Source organism: Lepisma saccharinum, chromosome 15 (assembly GCF_977018435.1).
Source record: "Lepisma saccharinum chromosome 15, izLepSacc3.1, whole genome shotgun sequence".
In the NCBI taxonomy this organism is placed as follows: Eukaryota; Metazoa; Arthropoda; class Insecta; order Zygentoma; family Lepismatidae; genus Lepisma; species Lepisma saccharinum.
Window position 1 is genome coordinate 13,784,565 of NC_139243.1, and position 16,219 is coordinate 13,800,783.

Genomic DNA, 16,219 nt, shown 5'->3' on the forward strand with positions numbered 1-16,219 from the left:
CATCTTCGATGGGAAGTGGTACAATCTTGACGACTGGTCTCCTGTATACACCTCCTTTAGTCTTGACGTCGACGACTCGAACAAGTCCATCCTTACCAGGATATACTGCTTCAATGATGCCGAGATTCCAAACAAGGGGAGGAAGACTTTCATCCTTCAGTATCACAACAATACCTGCTTGAATCTTCTGCTGACGAGTCCACTTGGATCTCTGTTGTAATCCATGTAAATATTCTTTCGACCAACGATGCCACAATTGTGAATTCTCTGCCATCTTGTCAGTCTGTTGACTGGTAATTCGGAGATGTCTGGCTCAGGTAACGAGGATAAAGGATGACCTATGAGGAAGTGACCAGGTGTAAGTGGGGTTGGATCTTGTGAAATTACAGAAATGGGTCTTGAATTTAAACACGCTTCTATCTGACACAATAATGTTATCAATTCTTCAAATGTTATCGATGACTTGCCTATTATTCTTACCAAATGATGTTTCATTGATTTAACTGCTGCCTCAGCGAGTCCTGAAGAATGTGGTGATCCAGGTGGCATAAAGTGCCATTGTAGACCTTCTAGTGATAAGTAGTCCTGTAATTTCTTATTGAATGCTTCTGATTGAAATAGTCGTAAAAGTTCTTGTAACCCTTTGTTCGCACCAACAAAGTTGGTTCCATTGTCACTGTATATATTACTACTCTTTCCTCTTCGTGATGTGAAACGTCTAAGTGTAGCAATAAAAGCCTCGGATGGGAGATTGCTAACTGCTTCTAAATGTATCGCTCTTGTTTATAAACAAATGAATACAGCGACGTAGCATTTGGTAACTGTTTTGCTTCTTACGGTTCCTGTTTTGACATGTATTGGACCGGCGTAATCTACAGCCACATTAGTAAATGGTCTTGATGGTTTAACGCGAGCTGCAGGTAATTGTCCCATCAATTGCGACGAAGTTGTGCTTTTTAGCTTAAAACAGATTATGCAATTATGTAGTATTTTCTTAACTACCTGTTTGCCACGTGGAATCCAACATTTGTCTCTTAAAGAGCTTAATAATAGCTGTGGTCCTGCATGTAGAAGTCTTTTGTGCTCTGCTTCGACAATCAATTTTGTAAGGTTACTTTTTGGTGGTAATATCATCTGATGCTTGCTGTGAAATGATGATAATTGACTGTTATCCAGACGTCCTCCAACTCTTAGCATCTGATCTTTGTCTAACAATGGACACAATGTTTTCAAAGAACTTTTATTTGAAAGTTCGTGGTAGGAGTTAAGTTCTTCGATTTCCTTTGAATAGAACGCTTGTTGTGCAATTTTTATACATGTGTGTAATGCACGTTGCACTTCATTGGGTTTGAGATGACCAATAAGTCTCCAGGGTAGCTACGATTTTTTGATTATGAAATTCCCTGACTTTTCCAGGTTTTCCAGACCAGAAATAAAATTTTTCCAGATAAAAATAAATAACTATTGTACTTCCCAATTTTCACTGTCATTACAATTAAGGTGGTGTAAAAAAATCAATAAAAAAATATGGCATTTATCAAAGCTTTACAATGTAACCTGTATACAACCTCAATTAGCCTACATCAATACAAATGAGAAACAACAGAAAATTAGGTCATGTACCTTTAGAAAATATGCAATAAGTTTAATGATTATATTTTTTAATTTATTGAAAATAGTAGGCTACATATTACGGAAATTCAGAACTTGAATGGGGCCGGTGACCAACCATACACCTAAAAAAATATATATACGTGGGCCATACTTTGGAATCAAATATCTCCATTATTTGAGTTTTCCACATGCTGGAACCAATTTTATATTACGGAAAACATCAAAATCTGTCTTTTAAAAGGTAACAGTTCCGAATGTTTATGATTTTTTTTCAAATTTTCCTAGCAGGAAGACTAATTATCATACAATTTTGGCAATCATTGTGACATGAAATTTGAACCTTCCTTAAAATCATGAGCACTATTTGGATTCGAAAAAAGTTATTTATGTTGAGAAAAAACCTTCAAAATGACCTTACTCAATCATACACGCTTCCCACGGACAAGGTATTCTCCGGTTGACAAGCTACAGTAAGTATCGTAAACTAGTGGGAATGACTGTAGAAATAAATCGGAACCTTAGTAGAGTGCATTCAGGGTCTTTATTTTAATTCTAAGACAACTAAACCTGACATTCCTAACCTAACCACAAAAGCATATATTCACAAAATCTTAAGTAATCGCTAAAAATCTGTATGTGTTAACAGACATAGATCGAAATCGAACCATGTAAAAGTTGCATATGTAGCATGATGAAATCGTAATAAAACAAAAGGAACTTGGGCTCATTTTCACCACTTTTCAGCATAATTTCATTCTACACGCAAACAATACGTAAAATTACTATCGGCATGAAACCAACAGTCCTAACCTAACAACAATGTGTGACCAGCGTACGTTTAATTCCTCTATTTCGCACCAGTTTTTTAAAAATAAATTCATTCTACATGCACAAAACACGTGCATATTTGAATATTGACGTCACTGATACTGCATAAAATCACTAATTTCTCGGGTGTAACACATCTCTGCAATGTAAAAACTATGACAACAAGCAAATGAACTAGTTGATCAGGTTGCTTCTGAACGGGTCGCAAACGAAGGACTCAAATTCACAAAATGGGTTCACGGGGGGAACGAAGTAGTGAGTCCTTTTGTTTTTACTCGGCATCCGCAACAGTCCAGTGTGACCTCAACCACAGCCAGTTACGTGAAATTCTGCTCTTCAAGCTTTATTGCAGATCCAAAACCAATGAACTGTCCGAACACCAACCTGCTCCGCTTCACGCTACCAAAAGAGAACGGGTTCCGAACGTGTGTGTTCTTGAAGATAGAAAATTTCCTCACTACACACAAAGCTAAAGCATCATTTTTTCCGCAAGAAATTCTGAGGATGGCTGGTGCGTAAGTTTTGTCTTGAGTAGCTTGTTCTCTTAGGAAAATTCTCACGCCTCTCCAAATTCCGGTCTTGAACAGGTTCACAAGAACGAGTCGCAAAATGAACTGATCCAAGAACCTAGATCCGAGAGTGAATAAATATAGAATTGAAATTCAAAGAAACCATAATTTTGTACGTAACAGACTAGAAGTCATAATGACGAGAGGAACAAGTTTCTGAACTGAATCTTTTGGGGGGACTGAAATCAGAAGAACCGAATTCGGAAGTGGAAATGAACCGTTCGTTCATTTTGTAACTGGTTCTCCTGCAACTCCAAAATGCGCATAAATTCCAGAAAACATGCAAAATTCCCTGACTATTCCCTGACTTTTCCCTGACCAACCAAATTCCCTGACTTTTCCCTGTTTTCCAGGTTTTCCAGTCACGTAGCAACCCTGGTCTCTCATGAGAGTTCTTGAGATTGTAAATAAACCTTTGACAATATGCCACAACTCTTAATAATTTAGACAATTTTGAAAATTTGTCAATGATGTGAGTCTCTTTGCTCTGTATGAACAATGATAATGTCGATATTCGTCTCATTTCGGGTGCTTCATCTTCGAGTTTTATTGATGAATGAGGCCACCAATCTGAATTCTCTTTCAACCATTCGGGTCCTTGCCACCATAATGGACACTGTTTCATGATGCTTGCATCAACACCTCTTGATATTAAATCAGCTGGATTATAGTTTGAAGGTACATGTCTCCAATTACTGATTTCTGTTAAATCCTGAATTCTAGAAACTCTGTTTCCTACAAACGTTTTCCATTTTGCAGGTGAGGCTGATATCCAGGAGAGAACAATTTGAGAATCTGTACATAAATGTGTGCTTTCAATTTGCAAATGCAATGCTGCCATTGCCTTATGAAAGAGTTCTGCTAAAAGTAATGCTGCACAAAGTTCTAGTCTGGGTAATGTTACTTTCTTTATTGGAGCTACGCGTGACTTTGAACAAAAAAGTTTGACTGAAACTTGACCTTGCTGATTGATGGAACAAATATATAAGCACGCGCCATACGCTTTTTCACTTGCATCTGAAAAGCCATGCAATTGTATTTGTGTCACATTACATTCTTGTAGTACAAACCTTTCGACGTTTATTTCATTGATAAGTGGAAGTTGCACTTGCAGTTTCTGCCATTCGGTAATTAATTCTGGTGATAGCTGTTGATCCCATTCAACTTCTTTCTGCCAAAGACGTTGAAGAAACATTTTGTATTTGATGACTATTGGACTAACAAGCCCTAATGGATCAAAAATAGATGAAATAATGCCTGTTATTTGACACTTAATGGAAATGCTGAGTGTTGTAGAACTAGAGGTAAATTTACTGCTAACGATGAATTTGTCTTCTACAGGATTCCAAGAAATTCCTAGTGTGTTTACTCCCTTTTGCGAATGTAATTGTACTGGAAAGTTATCTTCTCTGTATTCTGGTGGAATTGATCTTAATAACTCAGTGTTATTACAACACCATTTGCGTAATACAAAGCCTCCTTTAGCTAGTAACTCGATGAGTTCGGCTTGAAATTGTGCTGCTTGTTGTACGTTTTGAGATCCACTAGCTAAATTGTCAACATAAAAGCTCTCTGCTAAAATGTTCGTCGCTTGAGGATAATTACAACTTTCTTCTTGTGCTAGCTGCTGCATACAGCGTGTTGCTAAAAATGATGCTGGTGCTGTCCCATACGTGAGAGTCTGTAATTCAAATATTTTGATTTCTTCACTTGGCGTGTCTCTCCATACGATTCTCTGCAATAGAGTATCATCTTGATGCACTTGTATCATTCAATACATTTTTTCGATGTCTGCCGTGAAAGCGATTGGATGTGTTCTAAGTCTTAAGACTATGTATGGACATCAAATCGGGTTGAATGGTGGGTCCAATCATGAGAATATCATTCAATGATTTTCCGTTGTCTGTCTTGGCTGAACCGTTGAATACAACACGTACCCTTGTTGTAGAATTGCTAGGTTTTAATACAGCGTGATGAGGCATGTAATACCTGACTCCTTCTGAGGTGTGACGTTCCTCTTCAACTTGTTTCATGTGTCCAAGTTCTTCATATTCATGCATAAATTGTACGTAATCTTGATGTAATTCTGGTTCACGTTGCAATTTCGCTTCAAGTTGATGAAACCTGATTGAAGCTAGGTTGTATGATTGTCCTAATGTTTCTTTAGCCTCCTTGAATGGCAAATGTACCGTGAAACGCCCTGTATGGTCACGAGTGGTGTGGTTTACAAAGTGCTGCTCGCATGCTATTTCTTCTCTTGTTGTCACCGATGTTCCTAATTCTTCAAGCTCCCAAAAAGCTCTTATCTGCCTATTTAGACTGTCATCTGTCATTGTGAAACATGAAGTAATCGATGTGCTGGAGTTACATTGTTGTGGGATGCGTCCTGATAGAATGAAGCCCAATTGCGTATCTTGAAGTACTGGGAAGTTCCTTGGGTGAGTCATACGTTCTGGCTTCAATATTTGAAAGAAAACATCTGCACCTAACAATAACTGTATTTTGCCTGGAATAGCAAACGTAGGATCTGCCAATGCGATATTTTTTGGAATGTTCCATTCTTCATACGGAACCTTTTCGGTTGGTAAATTGCCCATGATGGTTGGCAACACTGCACATTCTATGGTTGTAGAAAAATCGTTTATTGTGGATTGCAAACATACTTCAACACTTGATCTGGTTTCTGATGTGACACCATTTATTCCTCTTATTGGAACGACCCTTCTTTGTTTCGCGAGCCCCAGTTGTTGAACCATATCTGAAGTTACGAAATTCGATTCAGAGGCACTGTCTAATAACCCTCTACATTTTATCCATCTTCCTGTTCGATCTTTCAGCTTAACTAACACAGTTGCTAGCAAAACTTGTGACTGAGGTTTTCCCTTTATTGTGCAATATGAAGCTTGCGGTGAAGAAAATTCATTCTGATTGTACTGACATGTGTTAGAAGGCTCTGAGTTATCAGAACGAGTATCTGATTGTTGCGATCTTCTTGACGCTTCTGTTGCGCGATCTACGTGCAATAAGGTGTTGTGGTTCTTTCGGCATTTTCTACATGAGCTTGGTTTACATACGCTTGAAAAATGTCCTGTTTTTAAACAATTAGTACAGATATTGTTGTCTCGCAAACATTGATATTTCTGCACTTAATTTGCATTAATGACGTCTTTACATTTGTAAATAGCATGTGACAGTTTACAAAATGGACACGTTGGAGACGATGTAGTGATGTATGTTCTTGTGAATTTGTCTTGCTTTGCATTAACGTACGATATTTTGCCTGCTTGTTTGTTATCAGAAGTTGAATTGACCGTACTTTTGATGGATTCTAACGCTTGGCATCTTTTTTCTAAAAATGACAAAAAGTCTTTAAAAGTGGGAAACGAAGATTCTGTGCATTGTAATTCCCATGCCTTTCTTGTTGCAACGTTTACTTGTGGAACGAAATGTTGCGTAAGAATCATGTCTTCTAACGATGCGTCTGTTTGTATCGCTCGAAGCGCATTTAGATTACTCGTCGCTGTATTGACGAATTCCCTGAGTTCTGTTGCATTTTCTTTATGTACGGGTTTAATGTGAAGGATCTCATCAATATACGAAGCTGCAATCAACCTTTTGTTCGAATATCTTTCTAATAACAACTCCCATGCAACCTTGTAATTTGCTTTGCTGATCTGAAGATTTTCAATGAGACGCAACGCTTCCCCCTTGAGCGAAGTGCGCAGATACTGAAACTTCTGTATTTGCGGAATGTCCTTGTTGTCATGAATAACCGAACGAAACGTGTCTTCATACGCCAACCAATGTTTATAATTCCCCTCAAATGTAGGTAAATGCACGGTTGGAAGTTTCAAGTGTGAACTCGAAGCCGACGTTACATTGTTTTGCAGCTTTGCTGTGTTATCGAGTTCGTGATCTTTAATGATTGTTCTCATTGTTGACTTATGCGAAAAATACAGCTGTTCTATTTCCGCCCATACCTCTTCCTGACAAGAATCAGTAGACAAGATGTCTATCTCTTGCTGCACGTCTTGAATCTTATTCCATATTGTTTCTAAGTGCTGTAAACGGGTGCATATTTCCTCTACGTTACCATGTTCAATGTCAAAGGCACGTATAAATGTTTGCATTCTTGTCATCTGTCCCTTTTGAGTTCCCCTTTGCTTTACCAATGTTTGTAATTCTTCCATTGTTGTGCATGTTTATTACGGGATACAAGGAAAACAAGGAATTGAAATTGACGTAAAAAGAGCCAGACATAAACAATGAGCATGCAACTGGCCTGCTTGTTGCCAAGTTGCTGAAGTGTTTTCTGCGGCGCTCTACGATGTTCTGTGAAGCGATGCTTTCCGGGTGTCGCTGGTGGTCGATGTGGCAACGCTGCTGGATGAAACTGCATAATCACTGAAGTCTGCTGAATGATCGTTGCACAATCAACTTGTACGTACGCGTGATAATGTTTGTGCACTGATTCATATCACTATGCGGCTCGACGGAGGACCATATGTTTGTGTTTTTGATGTTTTATTCACTACCATGAGTACTACAAATAACAAATATTCTGGTATATATCGCAATGCACACCGGAGCTGCTTTTATATAAAACATCCCAGCAGCCACACTGTTCGCGAGCTCTTGCCTGACTGGCGCAACGTTCTTACTGGCGTGCATATAAAGAAAACAAATGCATGTTGCTATGCACGCTAAGCGCTGTGTTCTTGATGTGACATTTCAAAGTTAAATAAACACATGATTATCATACAGCCCATCTCACGTGCTTTAGGTTCTTGATGTCTGCATTATCAGAATCAATTGTCTGCACATCAGGAGGGACGTCTCTAGATCCAGCAGGGATCTCAACCATGCTTTCAAACATGCCACCAGTAGTTGAAAGATAATACCGGTACTTGATTTTTAACAGACAAACAATTTCTTATGCCTATTCCTTATCCAAACAGAGAAGGAAGCTGTTGTAGCAGGCAATTTCATGTATACATTGTGATTATTTTGGATAGGGATTTTAACCAAATTTTAACATTCAACACTAGACTCTTGCTAATCCAGCCATTCCTTTTACATATGGGTGCCGGATTCGTAGAAGTGCCGGATTATTGAGAGGGTCGGAAATTACGTACTACTATGTAGTTTAAACACATAGGGACTATACAGGCTGTACTTTATTAAATCCAAAGACACTGTACATTCACTTACATAGAAAATTTAGTCATTCAGTGTGTACATACACAGTAGTATCACTCACTATGAAACATGTCATGAATTTTTAGTTGTCGCAATGATGATACGCGACGGCATGCTTTATCATGAAAAATGCTTTACAAGCATTGCATCGGTACTGCATGTATCATGTACTGAACTTTACTGTAAGGAAGTCACAATTTCAAATACTGTACTTATGTACAGTATTGTTTAACATTTTTAACTAAAAACATTGTTGAACACGATAAGTTATTGTTGTGCGTGTCATTTCTGCATGAGTGACTATTGAGGGGCGGATTAGCGAGAGTCTAGTGTATTACTCTTGACTGTCAAGCTTCATGTGTAATGTACACGTCCAGACAAAACATCATAGGAAATTCAACAATGGAAAAGCTTCTTCATAGAGTGAATGCTCACATGCGCATTAAGTTGGCCCTTAGGAGCAAAACTCTTGTTGTAAACTGAAAAATTTAAAAGGCTTCCTTTTCAGTGAACATTCATATGTACACTAAGATCTCTCTTGAGGGCAAAATGTTTATTGCAAATTGAACAATTGAAAGGCTTCTCTTTTGTGTGAATACTCACATGCTCATGAAGCATACCTTTACAAGCAAACAACAACAACAATTGGAAGGTTTCTCTCCAGTGTGAACCCTCACATGTACAGAAAGATGATATTTACAGGCAAAATCTTTGTTGCAAATTGAACAATTGAAAGGCTACCCTTTTGAGTGAATATTCATATGTACACTAAAATCTTCTTTACGGGCAAAGTATTTATTGCAAATTGAACAATTGAAAGGTTTCTGTTTAGTGTGAACCCTCACATGCTCATTAAGTTGAACTTTACGGGTAAAATCTTTGTTGCAAATTGAACAACTAACAGTTTTATCTTTTGTGTGAAAACTCATAAATGTATTATGCTCAGCTTCATGGACAACAGTTTTCTTGAAAACTGAACAATTAAAAAGCAACTCTGGTTTATGAGCTATCAAATCTCCTTTGTCCGATAAAGTGTTGTTGGAGATGGAATTTATATATTGCTTTCTCCTGTTATTAGTCTTGGAAACATCAGTATATGTCTTTCTTGCAAGGGTTTTTGGTGAACATTCAGCCTCAAAATTTTCTTCTCTAGTGATACATTCTGTAATTTCTTTTGGCTGCTCTTGTTCTCTAAATTTTCCTGCAGACACTGGCAAATGTGGAACTGACCTTGGGACATCTTGTACCTGTTCTTCCACATAGTTCTTGATCAGGTAGCTGAAAAAAATATGATACAAATATAGTTTCACATTAAGGCACAGTCGGTATAAAAGAACTCTTCTCTTCATGGATTGCAGGATTTGCAGGAACCTTACATTTCCGTAAGTTTATTCATTCGTACAACAAGCTGTTGTAGCAATCATAAACGTGTCACTTTGGTGCAATTTGACATAACATGGTAAGGATTAACCGTCTACAGTGTTTAAGTCTTATAAAAAAATAGTGTGATGTAAATATATATATATCAAAGATTCCTTCATAACGTGGAAACAAGTTATAATCATGAAACGTACAAGGACTTTGTCACGTTCATAGATACATTACACGCTTAACGGCTGCCCGGATGCCAACTCCCATCAAATCGCTATGAAAGCAGCTAGCTTCGAAATGATTTCAAGTTTTCAGAACTATAGTTACAATTACATTCACAGTAAGCATGTTAATTGTCTCGGGGGATGTTGGAAATGTTGTCTTCGTGCTTCCACTCGTTTTTGGCATGTTTTTAGGAAATTTCGCGTAGCTTTGGTAGCAAGACACGCTAAAAGAGAACTTAAGTTTCCTAACAGCTCGTGGCGCCAGAGTTCCAACTGAAACACATGGCTTTGAGCATAACTTGTGGATTTCTTTCTTAACCCCATTCCATTTCAGTAACTTTGCGATCTCAGTTTAGTCGTATTTTGAAAGTGGCTATGTGTTACAAGTGTTCTTGCAATTTTCTATTGTTTTATACAGTGTTTATTAAGCGTATAGTGTTCCAAAAGTTATTTGGCACACACACACACATTACAACAAAACGTAGGGCCTCCCTCATGGCACCTTATAATCAAAGGGTCCTGGGTTCGATTCCCAGTGGAGGCGCATACTGGTTTGGATACCACTTTAAGCTGTAGGTCCAGTCCCGATTAGCCTTTAAGTGGACTTAAAACACCAACTCAATCAATCAATAAAAGGAAACGTCTTTATGTACGATTCGTATCTGATTACAAATTATTGAAGGGATGTTCGTAGACGAATTCTTGAAGGGATGTTCGTAGACGATTTTCAACAGAATTACCAGGTGTGCCTGTTCCACACAGAAATACCGTGCAAAACCTTGTGAACAAATTGAGAACGAGAGTCGGATAAATTTCTGTAAATGAATTATGGGGAATTGATGGTGGTGGGGTAATTGATCCACGATTAATATTCTTCTCTAACGAAGTAAGGTTCCATTTAAAGGGAACAATGGAACCTTACTTCCGTTGTGAAATCATTTTGAATAAGGATATGTAGCCTATCTTCCTAATTAATTTTATTTGAAAAGAAACTATTCTTTTATCACATTTTGATAAAAAATTGAGACTTAATCTCTCCTTTTTGAGCAGAAATCGGACCTACCGTCCATTTTTGAAAAAAGGATATCTAGTTTTTTCTAAATTTAATTTTCTTTGGGAAAAAACTCACTATCCTGCAATATTTTTATCATGTTTTGATCACACACTGTGACTTTAACTCTCCTTTCCCAGCAACAATGGGACCTTTCATTCATTGTTGAACTCGTTATGAAAAGGTATATGTAGCCCTTTTCCAAAATTAATTTTCTTTGAAAATAACTCACTGGCCTACAATACTTTTATCACATTTTGATCACAAGAAGCGTCTTCCTTCATCTGTCGTTTTTCATCAATGAGAGAGAGCTTTTGTTCCATTGTTGTACTTTCTAAGTTTCAGATTTGCAGCCTTGTTTAAATTTAACTTTCTTTAACAATCTCGCATTTCTGCAATGTATCTCTCACATTCTTACCGCATGATGTGCCATTTCCCAGTTTTCCGCCAAATTTAGATAAATCAATCGATTCAGTGTGCATGGCTGCATGGACGTGTTTCGTGCTCATCTTGTAACTCGAACCCGCGACATCTCAATCCCTAAACTAATGTGGCTTCATCTCCCGTTCCTTTTGTCACCCTGACTTATTGGTTAGTGTTAGTAACATGTTTATCTATGGGGGAAATTGTAAAATAAAGTCAATGCAATAAACCTTGAGACATTAGAAGAACTGAAGAAGAATATCAGGAGAGAAACTGTAGCAATTTCAGAAGCTGAACTGTTGCATGTAAATGGATATTTCCGAAAAACATGCCAAAACCGTGTGGATGAATCAGGACAACATTTCCAGCATCTGTTGTGACAAGGTACTTGCTTATTTTGCTTATAATTGTAATTGACACTTTAATGATTGTAACTGTATTCGTTGCAAGAATGAATTTGCAATAATTATCATAACATAGTATGTCATTACAGTAAAAATTGGCATCTCTGAGAGTCCGATCTGCCACCTTCTAATATATTTTTTCTTAATGATTAAGGGCCGTGACCTCCCGTCCCTATGCTTTTGATGCCAGTATTGACTTGAAGCCAGAAGTACACCCAGCGTAAAGAAATTATTGTAGTTTAGTGAAACAAAAATAAGGGACAGTGCCAGTGGCGTCAACTTAAATGAGCCTGTGGGGCTCGAACCCACACAATAATTTGCCTGTTATATTTTTTTTTTTTTAGAAATAAAGTGTCTGTGATTAAGAAAAGTTTTCATCATTAAAGACTGAAAGAATTCTCGCAAGTTTAATTACTAACTGTTTTCAAAATGTTACATAATTTTTATATGAGACTTCTCAGTGTCCTATATAATTTACACCATCCACGGTCATCACTATTACCAATCTAAGTGATGTTAAATAAGGGCTTATAAACAGGATGAGGATTGATAGGCACTAAAAACTTGCAAAATAAGCAGGCAAATAAGAACAAAATACAAAATAGGCACTAATCGTTCTGCACATCACCCTACGACGTCAGGAGTCCCAGGTTCGGTTCCTGGTCTGGGCATGGATGTTTGTGAGTGTTCATTCATCAATTTCATCATATCACTCATGTCCATCTCCGCAAATTAGGAAAAAGTGGCACAAAACGCGAAATAAAATAAATGAAATCAAATCAAACTAAATGTACTGAAAGGGACTAAAACAGTCACAAAAGAACACTATACCTGTGAAACATGAATACCACTCACTCGGGCGCATAGTGGTTCTGGTAATTTACAATGCATTACAGAGAACAATGACGCGAGCAACAAAATTTTTGGATCCAATTTTTTTGCAGGTTGTAATCAATATTGATTTAATAAGGTGCAAATAATTTCACGGGATGCTAATGCATTCTTTCTTCTACAACTTTTGTGCCTCCTCGGTGGTTTTTGATTGATTGATTGATTGATTTGTTGTTTTAAGTCCACTTTATGCACAATAAGGCTAATCGGGACTGGACCTACAACTTTTATAGTGGGATCCGAACCACTGTGCCATGTGCCTCCACCGGGTATCAAACCTGAGACCCCTTCATTACGAGGCGACGATGTTACCTCTACGCTCGTCCTCAATGGTCTAGTGGTAACATCATTGCTTTGTGATCAAGGGGTCCCAGGTTCCATACCCAGTGGAGGCACAGTGGTTCGGATCCCACTTTAAACTGTAGGTCCAGTCCCGATTAGCCTTCCTGTGCATAAAGTGGACTTAAAACACCAACTGAATCAATCAATCAATGAATACCACTCAGAAATGTCACGAGACGATTTTTAAACATAACGCCTACATTATCTGGCCAAGGAACAAGAAAAGGCATTTTATGGCAAATCGTTAGCCTATTATTGCATAAAATTTAAAACAAATCTCCGGGATCAGCCCACAAATTTCCTAAAACCGTGCCAAAAACGAGTGGATGCACGAGGATAATATTTCCAACATCCCCCGTGACAACTAACATGCTTATTTCAAATGTAATTGTAAACTATAATTCTGAAAACTTGAAATCATTTCGAAGCCAGCGGCTTTCATAGCGGAGATATCGCACGGGATTTGACGGAAGTTGGCATCCGGGCAGCCGTTAAGCATGCCACTGTCAAGGCGCTCAAGGCTGAATGGAGGACCCTGTATAACAGGGCCCGGAAGATGAGGACCGAAAAAATATGAGAAAAAGACCCTTCAAAATACAGTTAAAATTGGAGAAATGGACCGAAAAAATAAGAAAAAAGACCTACAAAATATGTTGTTTCTCTGATCATGTATTAATACAATTTACAATATTTTCTCACATGTTCCGGTCTGTTCCCAGGCATCACATGCTTCAGAAACACACTCATTGACTAACTAAAAATTTAAAAAATGATAAACATTTTTTAATCGTAAGATGTACTTGAAGAAAGTTTTCAAAAAACACGCTGTTTAATTTTAATGAAAGTTAAATACCTTACTGGTATGGCTATTGTTTCAGTAATACCACCTCCTACGTGCTTTTGCTGGCAGTTGAGCAATGTTAATTTTGTATGAAAATATTACAAAAACTTGAAAGAAATCTTAAAAAGGACCAAAAAGATGCAAAATATTTTTAAAAAATATGACAAAAAGCAAAACTGGGAAAAAATGACAAAAAAGGCAAAATAAAAGTTACGGATTCTGACTCCCTTTTGTGTGAAATGGATAAATACCTTCCTTGGATACGTCTATTACATCACAAAGAAAATAAGACATTTCCTCAACTTCCGGGCCTTGATAATAACCCATGGTGTGACTGCCCTCAAAGGGCCTGGACCTAACTCCCAGTCTCCCTCCCACAATCCTACCTAGAGGAGTGGAGTTCATCAGCTAGTAATGAGGTGATGTGGGGTCAGCCTGTCGAAACCTCAGTCGTTATAGGAGATTTTTATGACCAGGTTACGCTACTCACTCGTAACTTCCCAATTTCCTCACGTTGGTGTGTTGCCACTGGTCCTATACACGGGCCGAATACCCAGAGAATTGAACCCATGTGTGAAGTTAGAACAATGGAAAATCTTGCAAGTGCATAATAACGAACTACAAACTACAAAAAACCCTTTTCCGTTGTGACAAACAGCATTGATCTTCACGTTATTTTCATAATATGAACCTGAGTTTTCTGTGTTATAAAATTGAGATATACAATTGCTTAGCAAGGAAAATGTATGTAAGCCGCTGCCTTCCGTTCCCACTTGACACTACACCTCTAGAGAAATGTCTATGTCTTCATCTCTCAAACGGAGTACTTAAAATAACGTGAGCATGTCGGCATGGTGTAGGGGGTCATGTTTGTTTGCGGAATCAAAGGTCGTTGGTTCAAACTTCTTGCTTCTTTGCGGACCTTTTCAGAAAGTAAACAGCCTTGGACGAGAATACTTATCTACATTTCTGAGAAATGTTTGTTTATATTTATGCAATTTACGTCCAGCATTTCCTGAAGACATTTTAATCGTACTAAGCAATAAGCAGCATGGAATGAGAAGAAACATGTGATGTTAATTCTGAGGTGGGTAGTTTCAAACGCTGCATGTAGCATAAAATTAGTGGTTGTATCATGGAAAACAAAGTGAAGAAAGCAAGCAAAGAACATTTTAAAGGGTGTTCCGTATAGAACGCCAAATTTGAATCGAGTGCTATTGTTTTGTTTCGAGGTTGGCAAACCTGTTCTTACCAATGTTGGTATCTGTTGTCATGCCGATTAATGTAGCTTCAATTGTTTTGACTTGTTTGTTGTGATTACGATATGGAAAAGTTTATGATTGAGCAACGTGTTCTTATTGTGAAGACATTTTACCAAAATGGTGACCAGGAATGGCAGGCAATGTAATGTGACACCCTGGGATTTCTTCTTATGAGGGTTTGTGAAATCACAGGTGTACGCCAACAAACCATGGACCCTTTTGGAACTGAAGGCGGAATCATACGGGTGAATGGAGGCATCGGGACAGACATCTGCGAGAGGGTTATCAATAATTTTGTGGAGCGTATAAATGCATGCAGACTCAGTAGGGGTGGGCATATGCCTGACATTGTCTTTCATATGTAAATGGGAGATGTTACTGCTTACATGTATGTGAAACATAACTATTTTCATGATATTTTCCCTATTTTATTTTATTTTCTAATTCGGCTTTCATGATATTTTCCCTATTTTATTTTATTTTCTAATTCGGCATCCTATACGGAACAATCTTGAAATATTTTCAACATTCATATTTTTACTTACGATTTTTTGTCTACTCGTGTATTGTATTACTGGTTTAGGGTATCTTAACTTCATGGAATGTGAAAGAATGAAAAAAATACCCAAGAGCGTTTCCATTTAGGAAGCAGAAATGTTGCAAAGTTGGCTACTTTTAGTTGGCTCTGAAGTGCTATGCTGTCAAATTTACGAATTCCGAACATTGAAATTTTTCAGCACGCTCAAATAAGATGTTACGAAGCATGCAAGTGAAACAAATGGTGTCTGAAATCATCCGAAATTATAACTGAAGTCCGCATGTCAGAAGTTCCGAGCCGACTCAGAACTACCACAGAGAAACACCAGACAGTTTACCACTGACTGAGATACCAACACTCGAAAGGCACATGGCATTCGAAACCTTTCATTGAAGTTGAAATTAAAAGACTAAAGGAAGGAAAAGCATGACTCACTTTTATGTTTGCTAACATAAAACATACAAAACTGCTGAGGTTCACTGTCATTGTTACTGTACTGAACCTTATCCTTATCAGTTTATCTGCTTGACTAACTTTGTACAGTACATTTCTAAAGTCCCCTAACTCCGACTTTAAAAATTCATTGTTGAGCAACAATGCAATTTTTTTAGAAACTGTTGCTTGTGATTGTTTGTTGGTGTTGTTGGAACATACAAATCAAC

The 16,219-nt window shown here is 37.8% G+C and overlaps 2 protein-coding genes across 2 annotated transcripts; both read right to left on the reverse strand.

Moving 5' to 3' along the window:
• Window positions 1-1,168: 1,168 nt before the first annotated feature.
• LOC145999783 (uncharacterized) lies at window positions 1,169-4,782 on the reverse strand. The gene is made up of 2 exons (XM_083137086.1): window positions 4,082-4,782; window positions 1,169-1,208 (listed from the first exon to the last, which is right to left on the reverse strand). Exons 1-2 carry the CDS (start codon window positions 4,780-4,782, stop codon window positions 1,169-1,171), a joined length of 741 nt encoding a protein of 246 aa, XP_082993212.1.
• Window positions 4,783-4,828: 46 nt separating this feature from the next.
• LOC145999784 (uncharacterized) lies at window positions 4,829-5,767 on the reverse strand. Its single transcript, XM_083137087.1, has one exon. It carries the CDS (start codon window positions 5,765-5,767, stop codon window positions 4,829-4,831), a length of 939 nt encoding a protein of 312 aa, XP_082993213.1.
• Between the last annotated feature and the right edge of the window lie 10,452 nt (window positions 5,768-16,219).

Excerpts from the sequence above, each read along its gene's own strand:
- LOC145999783 (XM_083137086.1), bottom strand. The coding sequence starts at position 4,782 with ATGATACAAGTGCATCAAGATGATACTCTATTGCAGAGAATCGTATGG. Across the intron at positions 1,209-4,081 it reads AATGAAATAAACGTCGAAAG|ACAAAGATCAGATGCTAAGA; the intron begins GTTTGTACTACA and ends GTCCATTGTTAG.
- LOC145999784 (XM_083137087.1), bottom strand. The coding sequence starts at position 5,767 with ATGGTTCAACAACTGGGGCTCGCGAAACAAAGAAGGGTCGTTCCAATA.